The 22060-nt window shown below is 43.5% G+C and overlaps 1 protein-coding gene across 1 annotated transcript in view; it reads left to right on the top strand.

Annotated features, from left to right (window-relative positions):
• LOC138568719 (vomeronasal type-2 receptor 26-like) overlaps positions 1-17587 on the top strand; it is a 43070-nt gene extending 25483 nt beyond the window's left edge. The window contains exon 4 of the mRNA XM_069646502.1: positions 16671-17587. Within this exon, the coding sequence (XP_069502603.1) occupies positions 16671-17587 (917 nt within the window). The remainder of the gene's footprint in view (positions 1-16670) is intronic.
• Positions 17588-22060: the final 4473 nt, after the last annotated feature.

Raw genomic sequence — 22060 nt, 5'->3', positions numbered from 1 at the left:
ATATTACCAACAGGGCAGAGGATACCAACAGAGAGGGAGGGGGTTTGGATACGGAAGAGTGGTACTGAGATACGGAGGACCATGATTTGTATGGGGGCAGAAGAGACCCTTTGCACGGATGGGCCCACACAGACAACAACATCAATATGGCCAAGGAGGGGGCCCAATTATATGTTCAACCCATGCAGCCACACATGCAACCAATGAAGCCGCAGGTGCAGCCCACACAACACAGATGCAGTCACTTGAAGCACAAATGCCTGCACAGCATGTGCAGGCGCCCTTCACGAAGACAATACAACTTGTAGGGCCCGCTGTTGTCCAGTGTTAGGGAGAATTCTCCAGAATAGCTAATTTCCCTTACCTACTGAGTCCCTCAGCAGCTTTGCTGGATTTCTAGCAAAACCCGCTTTACCATATTGTTTTCAATTTGGTTCCGGCTGGGTTTATTCGCCATTTCTTTTTGGAAAAGTCTTCCTCGTGTTTTACTTTGCGTGCCAAACCCAGTTTGGTTCCTTTGTCCGCTGTCCTTTCGCAGTGTAGAAGCCCTCCTTAGGTGCCTGAATGTCTGGGGGGAACAGGATGTGAGGAAGGTTTAAGACTCCCTGCATAGGGTCTCCTTGGACCTATGTTGCATTATGATCTGATTGGCTGTGGTGTCTGTCCTGGCGGGACAGCCATCCTGCTGTGTGATTGACACCCAGGCTGTGTGAATGGGGAAAACTGCATAAAATGCAGGTCTCTGGGGCTGGAAAGGTAGAGTCGCCACTAGAACGAGAGAACCAAAGAGGAGCTGACAGAAGAGGACCCCTACAACGACTGAACGGCCCGGTGAAGCCCTGCTGCAGGTCTGAATCTTCATACTCCAATGACAGGGTAGATCTGCAAGGGATCCTTTCCCCTTGAGCTGGTGGGAACAACCAGTTCACCAAACTGCTCACCAGGCCTCCCTTCTCTGGTCGAATTTGCCGTACAGAGCTACAGTGAACCGGATAGCCAGGAGGAACAGACCCTGCTTGCTTTTTAAGGAGTGCACCTTTTATCCGTTGCTTTGCTCTGCTGCTGGTTTCTTCCCTGGGCAGTGCAGGACCCTCCAGTCTTCCTACTTCGTGTCAGTCCAACAGTCGCTTCAGGAACCATGAGCCCGCATGACCTGCCAGGAATGTCCGCCCAGCTACATCCTTTTTCTCCATTTAACGTACTGTTCAAATCCGGTTGTTCGTTTCGTCCAGCCATGGTGAAGGTGTGTGAAACCTTTCGCCAATCCGAGGGCTTGTCCTTATCCCTTCTTTAAGCTAACTTTTCTACCGACCAACTTCATACTTAACTATTGGCAAAGACTTAACCGTGAACTACCCTGAACTGTGTGATCTTCATCAAAAGACTCTGACCCATTGACTTTGGGCCAGGCCCTGTTTGAATTTTATTCCCTCACTGTAGTTCCTTTTTCTAGATTGCCCTGCTTACTTACTTGTTGGTGTTACTCAATTTCTGTCTAACCTTGTCCTTCCCTCCCTTTTAAATTACTGGACTGCCATTTTGCTCCCACTTCATTTTGAGCCTAACAAGTCCAGATCTATTGGGTGTGGTGTAGTGTGATTTTTCAACTGCTTTACTTTAGTGAAATGTTTTTTAACTGATGTGTAAATAAATGTATATTCTTTTACTCAGAAACCTTGAGTCAGTGTTTGTTTGAATCATAGTAATTGCTGTCCTTTGTGTAACTATTGATTCTGCCCACTTACTCTTGAGATAAGTCTGGCTGCTCAGCCATTGCTACTACTTTACTGTGTAGTACAGGCTTGTGCCAAAGGTGAATTTGTACTGCCACTTGTAGTCTTAATTGTGTGTGGTGTTCCCAAAGGGTACTGCATATAACTCTGCCTAACATCCAGACACCACAGGTAAACACACAGCAGCTGACAGCAGTACCACAGAACGCCTTACAGGCTCAAGCACAAATACACACGCAGGGGGATAGCACATTGCTAGCTTAGAGCAAAGGACCACAAAACATGGGAGTGAGCGCTCTTGAAGGTAACCTGTTCTCATTTTCAGGACAAGGCAAAAATGCACAATAGGTGAGCCGACAGAAGACACATGTGTGCCCAATCCTTTCAGTAACTGAAGACCCTGATGAGGAACCCAAGGTAGTAGTGAAGATTGGACAAAAAGATTTCTCATTTCGGGTCGACACGGGTGCCACCAAATCTTACCACTCAGACTAGTGGTACACAAGGATATAGCAAAAGAAGAATAAAACACAGCTGCACACCTAGACATGTGTATACATAATTGGTAGAAAGTTAAATAAAGTATGGAGGTGCAGAGGAGAAAAACTCAACCCTGACACTAGGTTGTGATGTTCAGAAGAGCAGAAAAGAAGGGTGTCCACGAGGTGTGGAACACTTGCGTACTCTGCACACTCGAATTTCTGTCAAAAGACAGGCAATAAATGAGATAGTTTCAATGTGCTAATTCACAATAATTTGTATTTATACAACTATGGAATTGCTTACTCTGTATGAAGTGATCAATTTCAGTCAATTGGTGAAAACAAGCATTTCTGTCAATTATTCGGATAACGTATACCCAACAGCTTTATAAATACTTCACTATTTTATTCATATGTATTACATTCCAAATATCCCTAATTCTTTGTTCAATTAAACAATCTTTTGCAATAGTCGATATTTTTACAATATTCCTTTCATATTGTAATATGCAGATATTTTTCTCTGTATATGATTATGTTGACTAATCGGGTGATAACTCAACGTGTTTCGGGAAACACTTTCCCTTCTTCAGGATTAGATACGTGACTTTTCATAATTTACATCAGTTGAATATAGTCTACATTTCCTCACGGGCATCTATGGAAAATAACATAGAACATATCAAGAATCAATATTTTTCAAAGATATTATAGGGAAGTCAGTATTACATTTTTTTTCTCCACCAATTCCAGAATGCCAGACCTTGCATTAGTGCCCGAGGTCCTCTCTTTAAATGTAATTTCGTAGTTAAGAGTCGAGTCTCGGGTTCTCTAAGTTATTCTGAGGATCACCTGCAATGATGATTTTAAAATGTACAAGTAATGGCTGTGTTTACCACTAAATTGGTTACTACAATGTTGGCCTTATATTTAATTTTCGCAAGAGCTAACGAGAGCCTACCTCCTAGGAGTGACTACTCCGGGATCACAATCAGCCTCTGGTATTGTTGGGCAACAACTTATTCCAAGGTCCACTGTAAAGAATGATCACCATGCATTTTATCTGTAAGACATATTGTAATGCTTAACCTGTAGGTAACATATGGCAAGTCCAATTCTTAATGTGAAAGTCTCTTCCGTGTAAATAATAAATAGTCACCTTGTTATTTTTTCTCAGAAAGCGCAGTACATCATTCTTGTGGTAGATTTTTCTTAATAGGGCAACTCACTTTCTTAAAATGCTGTGAAGTCCTAATCAACACAAGATGTAAAGTGTCAGAAAAGTGGTTCTAATATTTGTTTAAGAAAAACCACAGGAAGAGCTAACTGCGAGAGGCTTACCTGCTCTTCTTACTGTGGTCATGGTCAATCAATGATCTAGAAAATATAGTGCCTTAGGTGTGATCTGAAATTATGGATATAATGAGACTAAGTCTCTAGTTCAGTTCATATCAATTAAAGATTTATTTAGTGTTGGCAATGCCCACCAGACTCTTACCTGGTTTAAGGAGAAGGAGTTCCTCACTGCTGCAGGTCCTGTGTGAACCGCGGGTTTGCGTTCGTGGGATGCAGAGGAAGCTAAAAATGATCACGATGACGTGTTCATGTGCGAGCATGATGACGTCACATGTAAACATGTGACATCATCACGTATCCTGCGGGTCTGATGTTATACTCGGAAAAGGATGGGAATGGTATTAAAAAATGGTTGGCATCCACTTACTGTGGAAATGGACAAGATGACAGGAAAATACTGTGAGAAAGGCTATCCAGAAAGTGTCATAACGGCAGCAAAAGAGAGATCCACCCAGAAGTCAAGAGAAGAACTAGTGAGGAAGAAACAAGAACACAAGGAGATACCCTTTTTATACACTCTCAAATACTCGAGTCAGAGCCATCAGATAACTCGTCTGATAAGAAGAAATTAGAGGATTATTCAAATGGACCCTCAGCTCCAGAAATTATTCCCAGAACCGCCTCTGATCATATACAAGAGAGGTAAGAACTTTAGGGATCAACTCGTGAAGGTAGAACGTACCAGAGAGGCGCTGATGGATCTATCTTACAGACGTCCATCGGGACAAGACTGGTGCTCCCCTCACAGGATAAGAGAGGGGACCGAATAATGAGAAGTATACACCAACTGTCAATGACATTTTTCTCTTCCTTCCACCTGTATAGAAAACCTTTCACTGGCCAGAAGGAGTTACAGCAATTGGGAGTAGCAGGAGGGGAAAGGACATTGTATACGATATGTTGTTGTAGTGAAGTGTTTTTGTCTTTTGGTTTTATGTTTATTTGGTTTTTAGTTAAAAGAGGACAATTTGCCCCTACTTGGAGTAATAATGGAGGAGTATGTAACAAACATGTATTTAATTCTGAAATATTCGAAGATGGCATTAGGGGCAGTCATGGCACTGCGTTTGGCTATATTTGGTATGGGTATGACGACATGAGACAGGTGGGGTGAGAGAGGAACAGTGACACATGTCATGTATGCTTTCTCATTCCACATGTTACAGGAACACCCACGCTTTTACTCCCTCAAGAGGTGTCAGTTGAAGAGGGGGGTGTTTGATGCATTTGTCATTACTTAAAATAGTTGTGTGTTTCAGGGACACTCAGTTGCAGTCCACTAGGTAGATGAGGGAGAGGAAGTATATGCAGACAATTATATAAAAATTACGAGAATGGCAAACAAAGAGGCTACAAAACACATTATTTCAGAATATATGACCAAAAGGGCGAGAAGGAGGGAACAACTGTTTACAACCTACAGCAAATTAAAGTGTCACAATGGCACAGGGCACAGTATTCCTTGGTGCCATACAAGACCATTGATGTGCATTGAGGGGTTTGGTTTATTTGATGGGACATGGGAGGAGGGAATGTTGCAATGTAGTGTTGACAGACTGGTAGGGTTCAAAGAAAATCTAGTGAGAAAAATGAATAACAGCTGTCTCACAATTTGGAACAAACAGGTTCATGCTCTAATGTGGATTGTTGAGAAAAAATAAACTTTGCACATAAGGGAACTCATACTCTTTTCTCTGTGTATTAGATCCACCAGCTCAATATATATTTCAGGACCAATAACGGATGTGCCAAGGTGATGAGTATGCCGGTGCTGAGGAACGGGATTGCAGTTATTATGGACAGATGGTGGGCATGTGGGACCCAGGCATACACCCAGCTTCCTCCAGACTGGCGAGACACTTGCTCCCTCATCACCATGCACAGCCTTGTCCTGGTGATGCCCCGTTCAGGACTCATTCCATTCACCGATCATCCTGCACTCTTGAATAAAGATTTGCATACTGATAAGGCATTGAGCGGAGGGCCCAATCCTGACCAGTCGATCCTTGAACTTGAGAATTTGCAGGGACAGCAAATAATGATTGCAAAGATCATCAAACAGACTGGTTGCTATTCGATCAGAATATTGTTTATTCAACAAAGCATCCACTTTATTTTTGTTGTTATTGCTCCAAGCTGTCCAGGCGGTAGCCAACACCAAGTGGGTGCAAAATACCCTCTACGAAGTATTACAGTTAGAGAATTCAATGGTAAAGGGCTTGAATGCTTTGAGGGAGGAGCTAAGGGCGGTAGGATTAGTTGCCCTGCAGAATAGGTATATTTTGGATGTGTTAACAGCAATGGAGAGAGGTGTGTGTAAGACGATCAAGAGCAGCTGCTGCATATTTGGGCCTACAAATGATGCAGCCAACAGAACTTTGACTGAGGCTATTTTGGGGAGCTGAGCTGCACACACTACATGTGACTACGACAAAGGAAAGGAGCACAGTAACATCTGACAACTGGCTCAAATGCATAAAAGCCTGAGTCCCCATGTGGTTAGTGAACATTTTTAAGATAACTGGCCCAAACCTCGTTCTGGTACTCATCACCTTTTGTCCGTGTTAATTAGGGTCAAGAATTTGTAAGTGAAACAGGGGAGGGGAGAAATATATAATGCCCCTGAATGTTGATGTGGCTGGGAAAATGACACTGCATATACTACACACAGAAACACAAACAGAATGCCTGATTATGGTCCCCTGGGAATGCTCACAATGCCACCCAGGGATATAGACAACTATGAGACCTTTTGTGCATACTGTTCAGCTGATGGGAAATCTTGTACGATGCTCACCAGAGGAGTATGAGGCTCTAAGGAAGAGTTTGTGTTGGGTAACAAGGGTATGGACACCAAAGGAACAGAGTTGCTGTCCAAAAATGTGTCGATCGATAGATCGATCGAAGAGGGGAATGTTGTAATGGTCCAGGCTCAACACTGCCAAGGGGGGCGCACGTGTCAGTTGCGCAAGTAACATGATGACATCAAGAGTGATGTGGAGGGTGACACTGGGGTTGGGAACATCATTAAAAATGGTGCTACTTTCATAAGGGAGCACAGAAGCATGCGCAATCCCGTGGTGGAAGGCAATGGGGGTTGGGTGCTGTGGGCATTGTAAGGGGCACCAATATTGTATGGTAAGTTTGTAATTTCGGTTTGAAATGCTTAGACGCAGTGGGCGGCGTTGACAGCTCATTTCATTCCCCTCAGTTACACAGGGCTGTCTGAACAGTGCGTCCCAGCTGTTTTCGTCAAATAAATTTGTGTTACTTCTTGCTTGGTGTACGCTCCTTTTTTGGATTGTTTTTCTTCCTGTGACTACTCTTACTGGAGGTCCCCTTGTACAGTATGCAGAGGCTAGGTCAAGAGTACTGAATATTTGAGCCCCCACCAGTAGGATAACCATCTCCCCTATGTTAGCAAGGAGTACCTATACACTACCACACATCTGTTCAGCCCTTCTAAGGTCCACTCACAATCTGCTCTGACCATTTACCTTCCATCCAACGACAATGGGCAACCACCACTTGAAGATCTCTACTGTTTCAATGAACCCTTCCTATTCAAGCTTCCATAATTCTGCTTGTACCTTTCCCATGATGCAAATGGGAACACTCCTCACCTTTGCCACCACCCGTTTGGACCCTGATTTGAGCCTAATTTGATATTGGAACCCTTTGAGACACTCCAAATCCTCCCTAAATGCACAACAAAAGTCATCCTCCACTCTTAAATCTTTGCCCTCATCAACCATTACTACCATGCCTGGCACACTTGTATCTAATATAAGCCCCATGTCAACTTGTTCCTAACATCCCAGAAGTCTGCTTCCCCTTATTGAAAATACACATCTGCCACTTTAGCATGCCCTTTGTGGCCCTGTTGTGGCTTGAAGCCCTCCGACAATATCAATGTGTGCACTTGCATACACACTGGTCTTCACAGAAGGCTGCCTGAGTTCAGCTTGTATCTCCTTGAATTCCATTTCCTACTCTCTCTAGTCTATTATAATGTAATTACAGCCAGAGTCAATGAACATGAAATCTTCACCCCATCCACACTAACCTCTACATGAGGCTTCCCAGGCATTCTCTGCCTACGTCCAACTTGACAAACCAAGAAGCTCCCTTCCTCAACGCTTTCTTCCACATTCTCATTTCCCACTGGAGCACAAACAACCTCCTTTGTACTACCCTTTGTGAAATGTTCACACCAACAAGCGACATGCCCTCTCTTCCCACAATTCCTACAATCAGCCATGAGACCAAGAAAGGCTTCAGAGTTAGCAAAATGACATTTGCTGCCACATTTGAAGCATTTCCTCACCACAGTAGTCTTTCCATTATCCACATGCCCCAGTTGATCCTCCCCTCTACTCATTTGGAGAGCTTGCCATTCCCAATTCCAGGTGAAACCTGTTTGTCCTTCCCCCTTTTCACAGGAGAACATTCCTTGGCCCACCCCTCCCTCCTTCTCTATTCCCTTTACACACAGCATCAATTGTTCCAACCTCCTGGCAAAATCCAACACTTCTTCAAGGGTTGGATCCCCATTGCGCCAGATCTCCTCGTGGATCTTCTGTTCCCTAAACCTCAGCATGTGGTGGTATTGTATGTGCTCATTATAGCGGTTGTACTGAAACCAGTGACAAATTCCTCCACGATTTCTCCCTCCACCTGCTCCCACATCCCAAAGTAATACCTCGCCAGGATCAGACTCACGTTCTTTTCAAATTGTAAGTCCATCTTTTTAAGTATGGTCTCATATGGTTTGAGAGCCCCCCTTCACCCGCCTCCTCTCCCATTTCACCTCTACCCTGGGTAATTTCAGGAAGGCTCTTGGGTATTCTTCGCCCTTCAAATGCCCAAAAATGCATCAGCAGGTATTATGCCAATACAAAATCTTGTAAGCCTTCCTTCAATATGCCCTACTTTATCACAGTCTCCCCGGGACTTGGCAAAAATTGAGGCAGTACATTGCTAATTTCTTACCTTTCCTCCTTTCAAGAGCACCACACTTAGCTCTGCATTTCTTCACATTCGTTGTTTGCGAGGTATGGAGTTAAGTAGAGGTATATTTCTCTTTTCTCAGTATTGGTTTGAGTGTCGTTCCTGTGATTCGGGGTGTTTTCTGCAGTTGCACGTCTTAGTTGCTGTTCCGGTGTGTTTGTTCTTTCTGCTCTTTTTCTCCCACTTGGTACAGGTCGTTTGGATGGCATTTTGGCTCGAGGACTGTTTTGGTCTTTATTTGTTTGTTTTGCTTTGGTCTGGCAGTCTTGTGTTGTAGTACTGGGTGAGGGGAATTGTCCACTGTAAGTTTAGTTACTGTCTGTTGGTGGTCAGCAACTGGTATTGCCGACTTGTTTTAGTCTGTGTTTTGAGTAAGGGCAGGGAAGTTAGTATTGTATCGTTGGGTTAACGTTGGCTGCCCTTAATATGGGTCTTCCTTGAAGAGGTTCAGTGAAGTGGGCCGACTATGTGGGGTTTGGAGGGTAGCTAGTTGCTATATAAGTGGACTAATGATTTCAATGATAACAGCTAGATATGAGAGCCTTGCACTGTGGGAGAAAGGCACCACGCCCTGTTGGTGGAGAGATTACAATCCTAAACACAGGGGATGAGTTACAATTCTAAACCCAGCTAGGTTTGCGAGTCCTGTATAGTGAGAGAGAGGCCTATGCCTAGCAGGTCAACGATTACAATTCTAAACACAGGTCAAAGATTGCAATTCTAAACACAGCTAGGTTTCAGAGTCCTGTATAGTGGGAGAGAGGCCTATGCCCAGCAGGTGAAATAGTACATTCTCAACACGGATGAAAGATTACATTTCTAAATACAGGTCAAAGATTACAATTCTAAACACAGCTAAGTGTTAGAGTCCTGTATAGTGGGAAAGAGGCCTATGCCTAACAGGTGAAATAATACAATTCTCAACACAGGTAAGAGATACAATTCTAAAACACAGCTAGGTGAGAGTCCTGCACAGTGGTAGTGAGGCCTGTGCCTAACAGGTCAAAGATTACAATTCTAAACACAGCTAGGTTTGAGAGTCCTCTATAGTGGGAGAGAGGCCTATGCCTAACAAGTGAAATAGGACATTCTCAACACGGGTGAAAGATTACAATTCTAAAAACAGGTTAAAAATTACAATTCTAAACACAGGTCAAAGATTACAATTCTAAACGCAGCTAGGTTTGAGAGTCCTTTATAGTGGGAGAGAGGCCTATGCTATACTAGACATCGCTGTGCTTAATAGTGTGCTGTTAGGAAGGCTGAAGGGGTCTTATTTATTACTTACGTGTTTTAGGATAGATTTGGTAAGTGGGCTAGGCTTCCAGGGTTGAGTTATTGCTTTATTCCCCACCTAGGCTACTCTTACCTTAAAGGTCCTTGGTCATTGCTGGTTGACGGCTGGCCACTGGCTTCCCCTGCGGACACCTGCTGACACTTCTGTTGGAGCCGCCCTTTGGCTAGGGGCCCTTAGGCACAGGCGCAGCTGCCAGGCAGAGGGCTGCCCTGGGAGGGTCAGTTATGGCTTGGGTAGCAAGGACTGCTAGCCCAATCAGAGTGGGGAAGGGTGGGTCATGAGGTGGGAGGGACAAGAAACCAGGAAGCGGGTGCGGGGTCGGAGAGAGAAGCGAGGGGTGCTTCTGGGGCCTGGGGCCTTGTTTTGAAGAAAAAAGGGAGGCGAATGGGCACACTATCCTCACGCCGGGTACGTCGTAGATAGAGGAGCCGGTGTGAGCTGGGTCGCTAGACCCTGGTGGACACGGGCTGCTAGCCCAATCAGATCGGGGGCGGGTGGGTCGGGAGGCGGGAGGTACGAGAGATCAGGAAGCGGGAGCGGGCTGGGAGAGGGAAGCGTGGGGTGCTTCTGGTGCTTGGGGCCTTGTTTTGAAGAAAAAAGGGAGGCCAATGGGCACACTCACCTCACACTGGCTATCTCGTAGATAGAGGAGCCGGTGTGAGCTGGGTCGCTAGACCCTGGTGGACACGGGCTGTTAGCCCAATCAGAGCGGTGGAGGGCGGGTCGGTAGGTGGGAGGGACGAGAGACCAGGAAGCGGGTACGGCCTGGGAGAGGGAAGCGAGGGGTGCTTCTGGGGACTGGGGCCTTGTTTTGAAGAAAAAAGGTGGGCTGATCATTAGTGCAAAGGTAGGCGGAGGGTCAGAGCTAGATGGGAAGATATGCAAGGGGGAGACATGATGGAGTAAGGGAGAGGTGTGATATAGTTGGAGAAGGAGTAACGGTGCAAGGGGGAAGGAGGGGCAGCGCATGGGGAGGAGGGACAGCACAATGGGAAGGAGGAACAGCACAAGGGGGAGGGACAGCTCATTGTGGGAGGAGGGGTAGCACACAGGTAGTGGAGGAAATATGCAAAGGGGAGGAGGAAAAGGGCAAAGGAGACAGCACAAGGGGGAGGAGGGTCAGTGCAAGGGGGCGAGGAGGAGTAGTGCATCGGAGTGAGGAGGGACATGGTAAGGGGAAGAGGGGCAATGCAAAGGAGGGAGGCGTTGCAATCGGAGAAAGGAGAAACAGCACAAGGGGAAGGGGTGACTGCACAAGGGGGAAGAAGGGATGACACAAGGGGCAGGGGGGTGGCACAAAGACAAGAGGGAAAGCCCAGGGATAACAATGCAAAGGGGAGGCAAGCCAGTGTATGGGGATGGGGAGGGACAGCACAATGGGGGAGGGACATTGCAAGGGATGGCGGATGGGCAGCACAAAGGAGGGAGGAGGGACAGCGCAAGGGGGAAAGGACCAATAGCACAAGGGGGAAGAAGCAACAGTGCAAGGGGGGAAGGAGCAACTGTACTAGGGGCAAAGGAATGACAGTGCAAGCGGAAGGATCAACAGCATATGAGGGAAGGATCAACAGTGCAAGGGGTGGGGAGGAGGCACAGCACAAGTGGGAGGATGGACAGCACAAGGGGGAGGAGGGAAAGCACAAGGCGGAAAGGAGCAACAATCCACAAGTGGGGAGTGATGTATGTTGGTTGTACGTTGTCCTATATTGTAGTTTTGATCTCAATGTAATTTCTTACAAGGGCACCTGCATGTTGTCAGTGGATTTACACCTATTCAATGAACTACAACCTGCAGATGGTCACACAGCTTATTTTATTGGAGAGGTGCAGTACCAGTGCCCTTGGTTTCACATCCAGCAGCAGAATATTCTACCACACATCATTCTTGTGTTAAACATTAAGGTGATGAAGGATTGTTAGGGAGAAATTCTCTTTAAAGGCTAATTCCCCTTACCTATAGATTCCCCCAGCAGCTTTGCTGGATTTCCAGGGTTTATTTCTTTACTCCTACTAAGAGTGAGACTCTTTTTTTCCACTCTTAGTTGTATTTTGCAATGTGTTTCAACCTATCTTTTGTGCTTATGGACTATGGAGGTTTTCGCACTCCATAAGGTATCATCTTTTTACATGTGTGTTACACAGCACGCTCAGTGCAGTAACACAGGGGTGTCACAATGACCCCCAAACATAGACTCCATACCCTGGGACTGCCTACTGTCTCCCAGGGCATGTAAAGTTACCATTGACTTTACTAGTCAATAGTGATGAACAAAACCAGTATACACCATCTAACTATGGAGGTACTGGGAAGGGTTAATCGTTTTTCCTTGGTGTTCATTTTTGCGAGGGTACTGTCCAGTCCCTCTCTCCAAAGTTTCTGGCTGGTGGCAGTGGTGACTACCGTAAATATTCGACCGCAAATATTTTCCTATGCGATTGCCCATTGTTCGAGGCTACCACTTTTTATGATCGCCTTTAACATACCGCCGGATTATTTATTATTAACTTTACTCTGATAGGTATTTTTTGCCAGATCTTTAATAATATTTCTTTCCCGTTCTTTCTCTGTAATCCAATTTGAGGTTGCGGCCCTTTGTTCATCCTTTTGGTGGGCTTCCGGACAGAAGCCCTGCTTTAGGCACCAGTGAGTCTGGGGTATACAGATGTGTGGAAGGGGGAATAGGCACCCTGGACAGGGTTGCCTAAGCAACGCAAGTCGCACTCTGCTCAGATAGGCTGGGGGGTTATCCCGCCAGGATAGCCACCCCACTGTGTGAGTGACAGCTGGGCTGTATAAATGGTGGTTTTTCTGCATAAAAGCAGGGACCTGCGGACTGGAAGACAGAAGTCGCCACTGGACCTAAGAAATCCGAAGAGGAGAGAAGCCGAAGACATCTGCAATGACTGAACCACCCGTGAAGCCCTGCTGCAGATCCTGATCACTTTTCTCCAACGACCAGAGAAGATCTTCAACTGCAAGAGCCTTCTTCCCTTGAGTTTATGGGGCCAACCAGTTTGCCAATCGCCTTCCAGGATCTGCCTTGGTCGAATCGCCAGTGCCAAGCACTCGGAGACCGGATAGTCAGGCACACATCCACCAGGATGGCGATTTAAAGGAGCGCACCTTTTATTCCGTTTTGGCATCACCGCAGTCGGCTTCTTCCCTGGGCAGTGCAGTGACTCAAACCTTCCTCCATGACGAGAGCATCTGTTCCTCTGCTGGATCTCCTGAACTGCAGGAACTGACAGGAACTACCGCCACCGCAGGAGCCTCATCAACTTTTATGGTTCATTGTTCCGCCAGGCCTCCCGTTTCGTTGGGTACTGCTAAAGGTGTTTTAAATCCTTTACTTACCTTCTGGGCTGGATGTCCCTTTCATATAACATTGTCTTTTTACCTTCTGCAACCGCCTTTTCAATCGTTAAACAAAGACTTGACTGCAGCTACTGGAACCGTTTGATCTTGGGCACATTGCCCTGTACCATTGACACTGGCACAGGCCTATTGACTTTGGTTATTTCAGTTACAACTGCCTTCACTAGATTGCTTTTCATAAAGAAATGTGTTGGTGCGCCTAAACTCTTATAACCACCTTTCCTTCTCCCTTATATATTGTTGAAGTGCCATTTTGCTCAGGTTTCACCTAAGTATTGCTTATTCTAAAGTACTACCTTGCCTAACATGTTCACAATCCAATTGGGAAGTGTTTCTGGAATGTTTAGGAGTCTAACCATGTATAACCTGACCTTTACCTCCCTCTGAAGAAATTGTTAGAGTGCCATTTCTGCTTGGTTTACACTGTGCCGTTTTGCTCAGTTTTCACTCTTGCTCAAACTTGTCTACAATTTAAATAGGGAGTTGTGTATACTTTTCTTGACTGTTTTAACTTGCTTTAATGGTAGTGATTTGTCTGTGGAATTAAGAGTGTGTAAAATAAATATATATATTCTCTTTGATACAAAGCTTTTTTCAGTGTTTCCTTGTTCCATAGTACTGTAGCCCTATTGTGTAAACCCTGAATACTGCTCATCGCCCTCTTGAGATACGTCTGACTGCTGAGCCACAGCTACTAACTAAATCTTTGTGGTACAGACTGATACCGAAGGGGATTTATTGCATATACCTGTAGTCTTAATCTTTTGTAATGCTCCCTAAGGGAACTGCATGGGATTCTGCTTAAGAAGGATAAACAGAACACATAAGGCAGAAATTAAGTTCAGAGCTTTTCTTTTCAAAACACTATAAGAATGGTTGAATACATTTGTATGATGCCAATGAGTTCAACTACAACTACAATGGGACAACTGGTATACAACAATATGTATCTTGATGACTAAAGAAGGACTTTTGGGAGCAGTTCAACTAACAGTAGGGGCTCAATATAAGGTTTCACTGTCTTTGTCTTTGGGATAGTTTACCTAAGGGAGACAAACAATGACTAAAGTGGATAGAATGGAAAAGGAATTCAATATAGCAATCACCCCAGCATAGGTGGCTGTGCGGGGCTGGTAACATCCCACCAGCGTGCGGCTAGGTTGACCACAGTAAAACAAGGTCCTCATCAGTACTGTACGCCCTCCCCCTAAAACAGAGTGATTGTTGTTCACAATAACTTTGTATTATTTATTTGTTTTTTTACAGGAGTTTGGGTGTTTGGGTATGCATTTATTGCGAAAGTCCAATGTCCTGTAAGAAAACAACAAAATGGCTGCCACCGTAGTAAATAGAAAAGGGACTGAGTCCATTTGCTATTTTTATGGTGGCAGCCACGGAAGGGAATGAGCACCGGGACGGAGCCCAAAGCTCCTGTACAGCTGGTAAGTGAAAGGGGAAGAATACAGGGAGAAGCTTCTTGTAGCCTCCCCACAATCAAGATGGCAAGACCCGGCGAATGGCTTTAGTTAGCAGAAGAAATGTGGGTGGTACACTGTGTGTTCTCGCCTGCATTTCCAGCCACCTGATTGCCCTTCCTCTGGTACAAATCCTACTTATGTAGGAACCCCTTCAAGGAACCCCAAATCTGATATTTACTCTGGGATAAATCTCCGTTTGATATTTGGCTCAAGGCTCAGTCTCATGGTTGAAGTGACTGGCACACTTTCTCTCTTTTCATTTCCAGGGATATAGTGCTCAGCTAGCTTCTTAACAATCATGCACTATGGTAATGCCCTGGAACTTGCTACTATCTTTGCAGAAGGAGCTTTCAGAGCTCTAAATGGGCATATGGAGGGATGTATTCTGCCTAGATCGACATATCCCATAGTCCCTTCAGTTTAATCAACTATTGTTTAATTAATATAGGGTACTGCTGCCTGGCTAGTACATGTTATGTACTGGAACGGTCAGAGCTGACCATAATGTGCTGAACATTACATTGCAAAATGTATTACCAGGTAAACGAGAGATACCCTGTATTTTAGGTATCACTAGATAAACCAATAGTTGAATGTTTTGAAATGAGCATCATTAGTATAGCATTGAGGGAAGATATCCCTGAGTTGATTGATCCACTAATAACTAATTTTATGAGTAATTATCCACCATCTTTATTTCAGGAACATTATTTCATGATAACGCTATGAGGGCCATACATTCCTTCGGTTATGCAAAAATACTAGGGTTGTAAATATATCAAAGCAGAAGGGATGGTTTGACAATGAATGTAGTGCGGCCAAAAAAGAGAATGCAATTAAATCATAACATGAGGATAAAACAGAATTAGTTAAATTAAAGAGATTTGAGTTTAAATTAATGATTAAATCAAAGAAAAAAACTGGGACTGAGATGATGTGGGAGAATTTAACAAAAGCTAACAAGAACTCGACCACAAAACAACTAACTTGTTTAGAAAATCATCTCACATGGTTATGTAAATGCTGCTCTTGCTCCAGTAATGTCTATTCCAGGTTGCCTATAGATAGAACATTTTAGAGTGCTTTATGATGTATCTGCATAAGATGTTTCTATGTTGACTAACCACGAGATTTCAGGTACTGTGAGTGAAATCCCCCTTTTACTTTTGGCTGATGAGATACACATTTCACTTAATAGCCAAAAAGTGAGAAAGCAGCTGGCCCTGACGCCGTGCGTGTACATTTGTGGAAAGTCAGAAATAGTTTTCTGTATACCTGTTTTAGTCAAGTTATCCAATTTGACAAACAAGAACTGTGAACCGCCTACTACTTGGTCCTTGGTGGTCATAGTGCCTATTTTAAAAAAGGACACAATAATGATCCGTCAGATTACAGAACCATTTCTTTGTTGGATAGTCTTGGTAAGGTATATGCAAAGGTTCTGGCTAATCGCCTACTTTACCATATTAAACATCAGAATATTTTGCGTCATGTGCAGACAGGGCTTCAGCCACAGGGTGGGCATATAGAGCAGGCTTTTAGACTTTCTTTATTTGTACAAACATATGTTGCTCAGAAGGATATGCCCCTGTACCAGTTTTTTATCGACTTCAAGGCAGTCTACAATAATGTGAACCGAAAGCTGCTGTGGTCATCCTTGTCTCACCTTGGGCTTGCGCCCCAGTTGATTAACTGTATTAACTCCTTTAACATCAATAACACCGCTATTGTTAGGTGGTGTGAACATGGAGCACTGACAGAACCTTTTGTGGTTAGCAATGGGGTACGGCATGGGAGAAGGCTATTTGATTCACGAAGACGTTTCTTTGAGTAACTCTCAGTTGTAAATCAGCCACATTGCTTTTTCTAGATTCATTGTCCTATATGGCAAAAGGTTCAAGTTTCAGTAGACATTAATACATTGTTTATCACCCTCAGATTCAATTGACTGTATGAAGTGCCCTGATGACGAATGGTCCAACAGTAAAAGAGATCAGTGTATCCCAAAAGTGACTGTGTTCCTTGCTTTCAATGAAACACTTGGGTTCCTCTTTGTTTCAATCGGCATCTTTTTTATCCTCAATACCATCTGGGTCTTCTGGATTTTTATAAGTTATCGGCAAACTCCAGTGGTTCGCGCCAACAACCTTCAGCTCAGCTACATTCTACTTGTTGCCCTTATAATGTGCTTCCTCTGTTCCTTTCTTTTTATTGGTTATCCGGGGAGGCTAAGTTGTATGCTCCGCCAGATCTTTTTTGGGATATCATTTTCCCTTTGTGTTTCCTGTGTATTAGCCAAAACAATCACAGTGGTCATTGCTTTCAGGGCCACCAAACCCAACAGCAACTTAAGAAGATGGGTTGGCTCAAAGACTTCTTACTCCATTGTGTTTGCTTCCACCTTGGTCCAATCTGCCATTGGCGTCATATGGCTCTGCACCGCACCATCATACCCTGAGCTCAACACAAAAGTTACCAATGAGAAGATGATTGCAGAGTGCAACGAGGGTTCCATACTGATGTTCTATTGCATGTTGGCCTTCATGGGACTATTGGCATGTGTAAGTTTTATGGTTGCTTTTTTGGCCCGCAATTTGCCTGACACCTTCAATGAGGCAAAGTTCATCACCTTCAGCATGCTGGTGTTTGTCAGTGTCTGGCTCTCTTTCATCCCGGCCTATCTCAGCACAAAAGGAAAATATCTGGTAGCCGTGGAGATTTTTGCGATCTTGTCATCAGGTGCAGGACTTCTCTACTGCATCTTTGCTCCAAAAATGTACATCATTTTCATGAGACCAGAGATGAACACAAGGGAGTACATAATGTCAAAATCAATGTTATCAAATAAAGCATAATCAGACATTAGGGTTCAATGTTTTTTTCTTCACATTTGGAAATTACTCGGTTCAGATTTTTGTCCCCAGCTAAATTGAGTTGGATTTCAGGACGGGCACATTTTGAAATTCAGTTTGCCAAATTGTATTTCCTTCAAAATATCCAACACTAAACTCAGCTCAGTAGAAACCAAGGTGATGCCTTAATACTGTTGAGAGAACTCTGATTACTAAGATTGACCACAACAATGAGCAACTTCATGGCAACTGTGAATTAATTTGTGAACTGAAAAAAGTGGGAAATGCACTTTAAATACAATTCTGCCACCACAGAAATGTGCTCAATTGGGATGATGGTAGACCTTCAAAATATATGCACGCTTAGTGGGAGCTGGAGACAAAATGACATACTTCAGGAAATTCCACAAGTTTGTGTACACTCTTAAGTTTTAGGAAACCAGCACTACTTTGTCCAAAGAACTGTGTGTTTCTGTTTTTCATTTTTTTTTAGATGTTGACATGTTTTATTATCATATTTTGTTTTTGGAATACAGAAGAATTCCATAAAACAAGTTCAAAATACCATGTGCAAAGTACAGATTTGCAGATGGAAAAATGGATGAATATTTGCATGAGATAAAAGGAAGAAGCAATCATCATAAATAGCAAAAATAATCTATTACACTTCAATATACTAACACCAAATCTTCAGGGCTGGGTGCAGGTAGGATAGCACGGTCCACCCAATTGCCAGTGTTTCAGCCGTTATCAGGTAATATAATGCAGGATGACACTGCACAATACCATCCCTACTTAAAATCTGAAATGAAGCTCTCTGGCTGATGTACACATAAGCAGGGCAGAAAAAAAGAAAATGCATTCAATGTTCAGAGTCTGCAGCAGCAGACATGATACATTTTTGAGGGCGTTCAAAACCAGTTCACACAGCTAAAACAGCTCCCAACATGATGCAGATTAAAGCACGCCTTGGTGATTAGAGATCTATATGACAAATGTTTGCGCCATAAAAGATATTCTCGAATTTTGTTTGAGGTCACAATCATTTAACTCTGGTCAAATGATTTAGTAGGTTCAATACTCTCCCTTCTTTTTGAAAAAATATCTGTTATGGGCAACGAAAAACAGGCCAACATGTCCCGATGGCTAGAGCAAGATTTAACTGCCTCCCCCTGACAGCAAATCAAACCGCATGGACGGGCAGTCTAATAGACAAATTGTGCCCTTTTTGTCAAATATCTGATCACAATCTTTTCCACTTTCTACTGTTGTGTTCAGTTTATGTAAACATTAGAAATCGAACATTGAGAATAATTTTAAGGGAGGCAGATGCTATGTCAGACTCTCCCAAGGTGGGCTGGCCATTGCCATGTTCTCTTCATAGGGCACTGTTTAGAAGAAAACTACTGGTAGATTCAGTGAGGCTGGTTAATAATGCCATGTCTCTGTAAGATGGCGTTTTAGACTGTAATGTTGTTGTATGATACATTTTAAACCATGGTATATGCATTTTAATTGTTATTAAGCTGTTGTTATTTTAATGCTATTGTTGATGTGACTTGTATTGCACTATATTTATATTGTTGTTGTTTATGATAATGTCTTGTTTAAAAAAAAACAGATAAAGATGATGATGATGAGAAATTAAGTCTTTAAAGAAGAAGCTAACACACTAGGATTAGTAAAGTCTTGACATGGAACCAAGGAATAGCCACAGTCGCACTTTACTGATAATATTAGTGATAGTGGGGCAGGGGCTATTCCTTTTTTTTAAATCTTCTGATCAATTTCTGAAAGATGCTCTTCTAACAGTTTTTATATGATGTCAATATAGCAATGCACATGTATGCAAAAATATTCAGTTTCATGCAAACGTTTCCATGGTGACGCACGTTCCTAAAATGCATCAATACAGCAAGCAAGTTCCTAAAACCATCCTAACCAAAAACACAACAAAATCAGTATAACTCATTTTGATTTGGGATCTCATTCGCTATAGAATGTGTTATTCTTCCTGCTATGACGGACCACAAAGTAGGCACATATTAGAGCAAGTTCTCCCCAGTGCACAGTATCATCACTACAGCATAAATTGTCATGGTGCAAAAAACATATGCTTTCAAGGCACTTTTGTATCAGGGCAATGTTTTGACTAGTGCTAATAATCCTAGCTCTAATACCGCTAAGACAAAATGGTTTTGGTGCAAACTTTGCCCATGTTTAAAAATGCATTGAAATAATACTTTTTTAAAAACATTTTATTAAAGGACATGTTTTGCCACAGTGCAAACACCATGCACGATTTTGCTTGTATCAGTGCAAAGTAATTGTAATGTAGCCCATTGTGATTACCCTTCTCACATTGATGGGCAGCATCCTGCATGTATAAATATAGAATTAGATATCACCATTCTTTAGTTTTGAGGAACAAGTCAGAAGTGACACAATCCACATGATTCTCAAGATGCATCTTTCTCACAATCAAGAACTACTGTGGATTTTCCCATCCAGTGCACAGACTTTACATCACAAATTAAGCAATTACCAACAAACGTTGAACAAAATTAATTTGGGGAATGATTCACAAAACCTTTTTTCCCCACAAGCAGAGGGGTGCGCTTGCACACCCCTTTTGCCCTTTTGTGCTGGAATAGAAGCTGAAGTTGATGCTCAATGGTGCTGACAATGCAAGTGATTCTAATACCCACATTAGGACCCATTGTTCTAACACACTTGCAGAACAGTGCACTTTTGACTATGGGAGAGTGATCTGCAAAATGTGCACCCTTTTTGTCATTTTTAGATTATCAATTCTTTGTGAATCAGGCATTTGATGCTTTAAGTAACGAGCCGTGCCAATTCCATCTCTATATCTCAGACCCTTTTGGCCATAGTTCCTATCATGTGAACTATCACTATCACGTGAATTTAATTATTTGAACCTTCACCATCTTGACTAACCTCTTCTCCCTTGATCATGACCTCCTGGCTAAATCTCTTTTTACTGCTGACTTGGCCATACTAACTTTCCAAACATGACAAACTGCCATGGATTCCAGCTTGTTGCCATCCCCTTTTCCAAATTACTCACTGGCTTCCATCCATACTCAACTAACACTCACCATGGCAACTATCTTTACTTTATCTTCAGAACTTGCACCCTCAACTCTTCCACACACTGAACAGATCTTTCTTATTCTGACCATTCCCTTCATCACTTTTCTGACATTTTCCCCTTTCTTCTACACCCCTAACACCTTTACTAACAGTAACTTCAAACCTGTAGTCATGAACTCTTATTTTGGGTAAGTCAGGTCCTCTATATATGTTGATCATTTTGAATCGATCGTATGGTACATCTGGTCGAATTCGGTCAGTACCATTTGATCAATTCAAATCAATCAAATGGGGTAATACCATTCGATCGATTCAAATCAATCAAATAGGGTAATCACTACCAAACATGGCGAGCGGGGGTAGTAGGGGTGACCCCAGCTCCCCATGTTTGGTAGTGAAGGCCTTTTGGGGGTAGCGGGGGTGTCTCTTGCTTCAAGAGGTTTGGAGGTGGGGGGACGGAAAAATAAAAAGAAGGGAAGGGGACCCTGTGGCCTCGGATCCGACCCGTGTAGGAGTGACGGAACTGACGCTGCAGGGTCAGATGAAAACAGGAGGTGAAAAGGTAAGTAGAGAGTGGGTAGGGGGATGTATTGGGGGCTATGGAGGTAAGTTTGGCAGAATGTGGCAGTGCCAAAATTGACTTTGCAGCGTAAATGACTAGGTTCAATATGACTGTGAAGAATTCTGCCACAGTCAAATTGTATACATCTGGATTTTCGGGACACACACTTTCTACTTGTTGTCACACATTCCCTCATACACTGGCACTCTCAGCCATACAAGAGCAGAAGGCATCAATGTGTTGCCACCTGCACCATTGGTGTAAATGTGCATGTGCTTCTTACCTCACCGCTTATAAGGAAGCCCGCTTTGCTGGCATTACTGCTTACATTGAAGTCTTCCTTTCTCTTATTTCCCTGACCTCCCCGGTCAAATGTCTTCTCTACAAGAGAATCCTTTTTGCCGCCCTCTATTTCTATGCCTCTAAGATTACCAGGACCTTTTAAATTCATGCACTCCCCACCCCCTCAATGCTCCTCCCATTCTACATCACTGACCACTAATGGCTGTGCCTGCGACTCCCCCTCAATACCTCCAACATGCACAACACCTTTACTGCTCCACCATCTCTCCATCCTCTACTCTCCAGATCTGAATCCTGTATTCTCATACCTATTCATTCTATCATATCACTCTCTCAACATTAAACCCAATATGCCCACATCATATGGCCTGCCTGCTGGTCAAGTACCCCTGTTGACCTATCCTCATCTCAACTAGTCAGAAAATTGACAAATTTGATCGGTTTAGGTAGATTTGATCACAATAAATCGGTTGTAAAAAAATAGAACGAAAAGG

This window comes from Ambystoma mexicanum, chromosome 2q, assembly GCF_040938575.1.
Source record: "Ambystoma mexicanum isolate Mex_15411 chromosome 2q, UKY_AmexF1_1, whole genome shotgun sequence".
NCBI lineage: Eukaryota > Metazoa > Chordata > Amphibia > Caudata > Ambystomatidae > Ambystoma > Ambystoma mexicanum.
Note: the sequence above shows the minus strand (reverse complement) of the source record. Positions and strands in the feature narration are given on the sequence as shown.